At 44.6% G+C, this 6,936-nt stretch overlaps 1 protein-coding gene across 5 annotated transcripts; it reads right to left on the bottom strand.

The window, feature by feature from the left end:
• Positions 1 to 909: 909 nt before the first annotated feature.
• On the bottom strand, positions 910 to 5,701 carry LOC125536478 (heterogeneous nuclear ribonucleoprotein 1). 5 transcript variants are annotated; one of them, XR_007295051.2, is made up of 4 exons: positions 4,554 to 4,819; positions 3,241 to 4,420; positions 2,442 to 2,512; positions 910 to 1,314 (listed from the first exon to the last, which is right to left on the bottom strand). XR_007295051.2 is itself a non-coding variant. In XM_048699703.2 (3 exons), the coding sequence occupies exons 1-3, from the start codon at positions 4,773 to 4,775 to the stop codon at positions 1,301 to 1,303; spliced, it is 1,416 nt and encodes a 471-aa protein (XP_048555660.1). In that variant the 5' UTR covers positions 4,776 to 4,819; the 3' UTR covers positions 910 to 1,300. The 5 variants fall into 5 exon arrangements, 4 of the variants coding, with proteins under 4 accessions (XP_048555660.1, XP_087399648.1, XP_048555662.1 ...); XM_048699703.2 differs by lacking the exon at positions 2,442 to 2,512; XM_048699705.2 differs by lacking the exons at positions 910 to 1,314; positions 2,442 to 2,512 and adding an exon at positions 5,042 to 5,701 and having other exon boundaries at positions 2,547 to 4,420; positions 4,554 to 4,800.
• Positions 5,702 to 6,936: the final 1,235 nt, after the last annotated feature.

Raw genomic sequence — 6,936 nt, 5'->3', positions numbered from 1 at the left:
CAGGGCATCAGGGCAAGGTCATTGTCAACATAGGTCTTGGAGGAGATGGGAAGCTTGGGACTGCAGCTAACAAGACTACCACAGGGAAAGGAGCTTCGCCCTGCCGCCATGGAGCAGACGCCATTGGGTTCGCAAATCGCAGTAGGAGAGAGTTAGCACCGCCCTCCTACACACTTTTGTGTAGGGTCCCTCCTACACTTCGGTGTCAAAAAGAAATAAAACTTTGCACTTTTGCACGCTCTCTATGGTTGTTTGAATTTCTGGAAATGTGGAGTGAAATGCCAGTCCAAACATGGACCGAAGCATCGGCAACCACCAGACATGGAAAACCGTTAGGTGAAGCACTCTACAAGTAGGTGGCTGAAAGCGACGGGGTAACATGAAACGGTGAAGGCCGTGATGAGGAAGGAAGGAAGCAAATCAAGATATATGTATATATATATGGAAGCAGAAAATAGCGAGCTATTTATAGGGGGAGGGAAAGTACACACAGCCTGGTGTACTTCAACTACCTAAAAGGCAAGGCCAATGCAGTACCCATCCACATGAGATCTAAAGCTACTTTCGAAAAGATGGAAATGGAAGACACGAGCACATGCATGCCATCCTGAGCTATGAAAAGCTTGCGTATGTGAGTACCTACCTACCGGCTGATAGGCTCGCTTTAAAACAATCAAACACAGTGTGCAAATATGCATGACCAGATCGAAACTTGTATTTTTCCCAAAGAAGAAACATGCAACGGCATACAAATAGACACAGAAGAAGAAGAAGCAACATTGTATGTACTTTGGGTGACTTTATTAATGGGGACCAGTATGGCATTGGCACCCCCAAATAGTTTTTACTAGTAAAGCCGACCAAATCCTCTAGTAACAAATGAAATGGTTAAAAAAGGAGAAGAGGAAAAACACGCAAGCTAATGTTGCCATAAATGGGCAAGATAATACAGCATCCCTGGTATACAAGTTTGTCGTCCGTATGACAGAATTCCAGCTTATGTTGGAACACCTTCTAAGTGTGTGCCGCAATCACCACTGCACATCTCATTGGAAAACCAAAAGACCTAATACACGTAGAAAATTAAACTAAAATCTGAAACCTTCACAAAATGTTTGTATCCCGCTCCTCTAGCATGTTGGTTGGTGTCCGTAAACCACACCTCTGGTTAGCTAGAAACAATTAACTAACCTGTATATTAATCTGATATCACCAATTCACAGTACTGCACCTGAATACCTGATATAATGGGTGTCTTGCCTATCCCAAGTCATATATATGACTATAATAATATTCTCGCCTAGGAAGTGATACCTGCAAAACGGTGCAACAAATCTTGATCAGATACAAACATTCTAGTATAGTTTCTCTTCACAGTATAAATTTCAAGAATATAATAAAGTGGGCATTGACAACAAACAGACTCGATTACTGATTACTGCATGTACGATGCACCTCAGATCATGTGTTGACTAGTTAGAAACTTAGTATCAAGTTACCAAAAAAAAAACTTAATCATTTTCATTCCCAAACATATTATACAGTTTAAGTTGTAACAAAATACATGTGAGCGACTTCTTGTCACGCATGCCTGATCAGATAGCAAAAGTAAATATCCACGACAGAGTATAGCTCATGTCCTCGAGACAAGGAGCCCTTACACCACATTTAACTATGATCTACACAGGAAATGGGGCAAGCAACAAGCACGGTTGTCCAAATTAAAGTAGAAATTTACATCTCTACAATACCAGTTGAGCAAAAATGACCCAGTCCTTGGTGCATCAAAGTATAAAGATCAACACTAACTTATGTAACAATTCTGACTCGGCGCATTTTCACGAAAGCAAAATATTAACTACAACAATACTTTTTTCATTTTCAATTGCAACTGGTTAAATATTCTGTAATTACAAAATAGTTAGAATCACTATCAAACTTCGTTGTAGTGCATTCAATTATTTGAGAAAATAGGATTAACCTGTTGCCAGAATTGTAAACACATACACACACACACAGAGAGAGAATTTATCACAAATTGGTAATAATAATAATAAAGTGTCATTCAATGGGTTATCTTAGCTAGTTTCTAAAAATGCACACTCATTCATGTGTAACTAAACTATCAATCAAGCACGGAAACAAATGACAGTAGCTTTGGAAATAAAACCACCAATAACAGTCCTGACAGAAAATGGTAATTTAGAACTATAATAATTCGTCAGATGAAAGGAAGAACACATGTCCATCCTCCACAGACATGAGTCAATACATACTTCACTTAGTGCGAGTTCCAAACTGATTCTAAACGTATTTAGACAAGTGATTTGCTCAGCCAATGACAGCAGCCACATGCATACAAAATATTCTCATAATTGCTTGGCTCACCCTCTTTTTCAATTTTATTTATATTTAAAATATATTGTTTTCTCATTTCTTACCCTTTATGTTGTTCAGGCACATGCATTACACATCTCCAATGCTATCATTTACCCTCAACTTCAGGATGGCACTACAATAACAAGGTTGTAGCAAATCTCAATTTTACTTATGAAAGAGCTGGTCACAAAATTTGACCTAGAATTATGTCAAAGATCATAGAGTAGATACAGGAACTAAACAAACCAGGTTAGTGAATACATCCTACACCAATCATTTGCATCGATTTACTTGACACAACTAAAATTGCAAAACAAATCATTGGTCCCTAATCCATTATGTTTGTCAGGCATTACATGGAAGCATATCCCAGGTCAATGGAATGGATGAAGGCAGTGCTCCCTATTTGATCTATTCATTATCAGTCAAAGCTGATGCGTCCAAAAGTTGTTGCTCTTGATAGTGCTTTCATTACAGCAAAAGCAGTCAGACAGCACCCAATGTTGTGTCAGTTAAATGTGATACATATACTACCACAATATAATTACAACACAATTCCTACAAGTTCAATCCACTGATCTACCAGTCAAATCTGATGTAAGCCCCAAGAAAGGTCTATTGATTATGCTCTAGCATCAACTGATTAAGCATATGGCATGCAATTATGCAACATTTTTCCTTTCCAAAAACATAGACATGCAGATGTAATGGTTCTAATAAACTATGAAGGGTAGATCAATTGCTCTATTTAAATATTCATTCTATTTTTTGAATAACTGAGTTATGCAGCACCTTTAATTTTCAAAAAAAGATGGGAAATTCATGTGTAGCTAATAGCAAAATGCTGAAGCGGATACTGACCTCTGCTTGTCTGATTATTATTAACAGTATAGTTGCCCATGTAACTTGCTGGCATGTTCGATTTGATATCTGGATCGATATTTCCAAGATCATTATCAAAAGGAGGAATATCGATCTCAGATGACGTGAACCTCCAGGTTGAGTCACCATAAATAGAGTTGTTGCCATATGTATCTATGTTGTTCATTTCATATGCATTGGCTGACGCAGAAAAAGGTTCACCAATGGTGCCAGTTGGGTTGCTCCTTCCATAGCCGCCAGACGGCAAACCAAAGTTATCTCCAGCCCCACGGCCAATGTTAGACCCAAGGCTTGAAATGCTTCCCATCCCATGGGCAGAAGTAGGACCTCCCCAATTTATACCATCGCCAGTAATACCAACTTGACTCCCACTTCCAGATGGTACAAAAGAACTCATGTTTGTAGGGCTGTTCTGGTAGTTGACATTTCCATTACCCCAAACATTCCTTCCCATTGAACTCAATATCGATCCTGAATCATCATTCAGACCAACGTACCCAATAGGGCTGCCTAGTCTGTTTGAACCACCATTGTAGTATGAACCCATTTGCCGCCCATTTGAGTTATTGAGGAAACTAGAGTTTGCACCAAAATTTGCATTCATCCCAGTTTCAACATTCATGCCCATTCCATAACTGGGGCCAAATGAAGAAAACCCATTTCGTGCACCTGAAAGCAGGCCAAACCTTCCATCCACCCTCATGCCGTAACCTCCTATCGGGTTTGGGCTATATCCCTGGTTGAAGCCATTCAAGAAGTTGTGAACCCTGCTGATAGCAAGGTTCTGCCCTCCAGCAGGTGAGCGTGCGACAGGTCCAGGCGACTGCTCCTTTGGGACAGCTCTCTTGACTTCAACCATCTTGCCATTAAGCTCATGGAAGTTCTTGTGCAGCGCCTTATCCACTGCATCTTCTGAATCATAGGTGATGAAGCCAAAGCCCCTGGGCCTCTGTGTGTTGTGGTCGTACATGACAACCACATCTGTTATCATGCCGAATTGCTCAAAATACCTTCTGAATTCAACCTCAGTAACATTGGAGGCCAGCCCCCCAACAAAGATCTTTCTGGTACGGACTGGCCCAGGCGAGCCTATGCTGCTGCCATTGTTCTTGCTTGCAATGCTCTGGTCGTCCCTGGGAACAGCTTTCTTGGCTTCGACCTGAATTGAATTGGCGCAGACAATTGAGCTCAAGCTTGGTCGAACCACAGACAGGATTACAAGCAGAATTCCCAACGAAATGCACATGACTAGACTAGCAGAGGAAGGAGCAAGAATGGCATCACGTAATTACCATGCGGCCATCGATCATGTGCTTGTCCATGGTGACTCGCTCAGCAACGCCGGCCTCGGCGAAGACTATGAAGCCGAAGCCGCGAGCGCGGCCGGTGTTGCGGTCGCGCATGATGACAGCCTCGGTGACCTCGCCGAAGCGGCCAAAGTAGTCGCGGAGGCGGTCCTCGTCCGTCTCCCAGGAGATGCCGCCGACGAAGAGCTTCCCGGAGTCGGCCTCCATCGCGTCCTCCCCTCCCCTCCTACCCCTGCAATCCACAAGTCAGGGCGAATTCATACCAGCCAGCCATAGCAAATGCGGACAAAACCCCGACTTATCCACAAGGGCAGCCACAAAACGAAACGCGCACACGCCCCGCGCGCGCGCGCGCAGGGAGGGCTAGCTAGATCCGAGCTGAAAGCAACGCGGCGATCGAGCCGCGCCCGCGGGCCACGCAGCAAAACGACAAGCGCGCCTCACAGGGCCGCGGAATTACGCGAGATCCGTACCAGATCCGGCCGATCCGGCGGCGATCGGCGCAGGGCGTGGCGGGGCGGGGCGGATCGGGCGACTCACCGATCGGCGGTCGGCGGCGGCGGTCGGCGGCGGCGGAGGAGGAGGTGGGATCGGGGGAGCCGCGGGGCCGCTCCTCGCGATCTCCGGCGGTGCCAGCCAAGATCTCGATGCGGCCGGGGCGATGGGAAAGGGAGGGGAGGAAGGGGAGGTGGGGATGTTACTTGGGCTTGGACGCTTCGTCTCCTCCTCTCCTTTTTATCGAACCTTTGCTCGCTCCCCCCTCTCTCTCCCCCCTCCCTCCGCCCGCTCGCTCGCTCGCTCGGTGCTGCGCTGCGCTGCGCGATGCGGTTGTTGTTTTTTACTTTTGCGCGGACGGAGCGGGGGTTGCCTTTTTTAATCGGTTTCCGCTGGCCTGGAATCGCGGTGCTCGGCTCGATTGGGAAAGCAGCAGCGGGGGCCGGTGGGGTGACGCGGATAATCGCATAAAACTATCCCGGGGGCAGGTTGGTGCGTGCCGCCCGCTCCCTCCCTCGGCCCTGCCCTGCCGCGCTGGACCCTGAGCTGGGCTTGCCTGGTGCGCCGCGAGGAGGAAGACGAACCCAGCTCACGCTGCCCTCCTCCCTGCTGCGTGCTAGCCGGAGCCGCCCCGGTTTCAAATCCTCTTCTTTCTCTTGCACCCAAGAAAGCTCCGAGCTTTTAAAATGGTGGTACTGCTCTTCTTCTAACGGAGACGAGAAATGGAGCATCATTGACGGAATGCATGTAGCGATGTACTCCGATTGTAAATGGCTTGAAAATGACATGCTCTCTCATGCCCAGAAAATATCTCACGTAATTCAAATATGCCGCATGCATCATCACATGCGGTTAAAAAACCATGAAGTTATTGTTAAATAAAATTAGCAATTTTTTGATTGATTTAATCCGTAAATAAACTCATACCACTACGCATATAGCAGAAGTAAACATGAAAGGGGTAAACGAATTATATCCTCCGGCCGGCTAAAAACCATGATGTTATACTCAATGTTTTGTACACTACTACGGTGAAACTCTAAGGATTTCATTCTTTTTCTCCGGGATGCATTTGTTTCAAATTATTGGGCTTTTCAATTGAAATACTCTTCATTCAATCTGATTTTTTTTCTTATCATTGTATCGGAATGCGGATCGTCTCCACAAATGGGCAAGGTAGGAAAACGTGGTTGGAAGTTTTTTACCGACGGAGATGAGAAATGGAGTACTGTCGACGGGGGATAAAATGGCTTCAAAATGACAGGTTCTTTCTTTCTTTGCCGGGGAAAACGACGTTCTTTCTTTTATGCCCGAAAAACATCTCACGTAATTCAAGCATGCCGCATGCTAGAACATGTGCACATGCATGATCAGATGCGGCTAAAAAAACTTGAGGTCATATATACTCATGTTTTGTCGGTACTGCGGTCAAAACTTTACGAGAATGTTAAAAATCTGACGTCGGATTTTTAAACATGGCAAATCAAATATTTTTATGGTAAATTGCGTTGTCACTGCATGGAAATTCCCTTCAACGAGCATGGCAAACCCTAGCCACCGCAAAATATAATTTGTAAAAAAAACGTTCGATTGGCCATGCTTAAAAATCTAACGTTGGGATTTTAGCAAAATACAAAATTGAAGACTTTCCAATTATTGGGCTATCCGGTTGAAATACTCTTTATCCTGTTAGAATTTTTCTTATCTTGCATCATATGATTGTGACATGGAAATATGATTCTGGAATGTGAAAAACGAACATAAATGCGTACTAAAGACAAGTATGTGCACCGCCTTTGCAGGTTTCTCGACGCTTCCTACAGAGCGTCTCAGAGTCATCATGGTGATATGGAGGTGTTGGTTTATACGTAAT

Source organism: Triticum urartu, chromosome 2A (assembly GCF_056163025.1).
Source record: "Triticum urartu cultivar PI428250 chromosome 2A, HENAU_Tu73, whole genome shotgun sequence".
Taxonomy (NCBI): Eukaryota; Viridiplantae; Streptophyta; class Magnoliopsida; order Poales; family Poaceae; genus Triticum; species Triticum urartu.
Note: the sequence above shows the minus strand (reverse complement) of the source record. Positions and strands in the feature narration are given on the sequence as shown.

Coding starts and splice junctions, on each gene's coding strand:
- LOC125536478 (XM_048699705.2), bottom strand. CDS start 4,775: ATGGAGGCCGACTCCGGGAAGCTCTTCGTCGGCGGCATCTCCTGGGAG. Junction 4,421..4,553: donor ACATGATCGATGGCCGCATG/GTAATTACGTGA, acceptor AATTCAATTCAG/GTCGAAGCCAAGAAAGCTGT.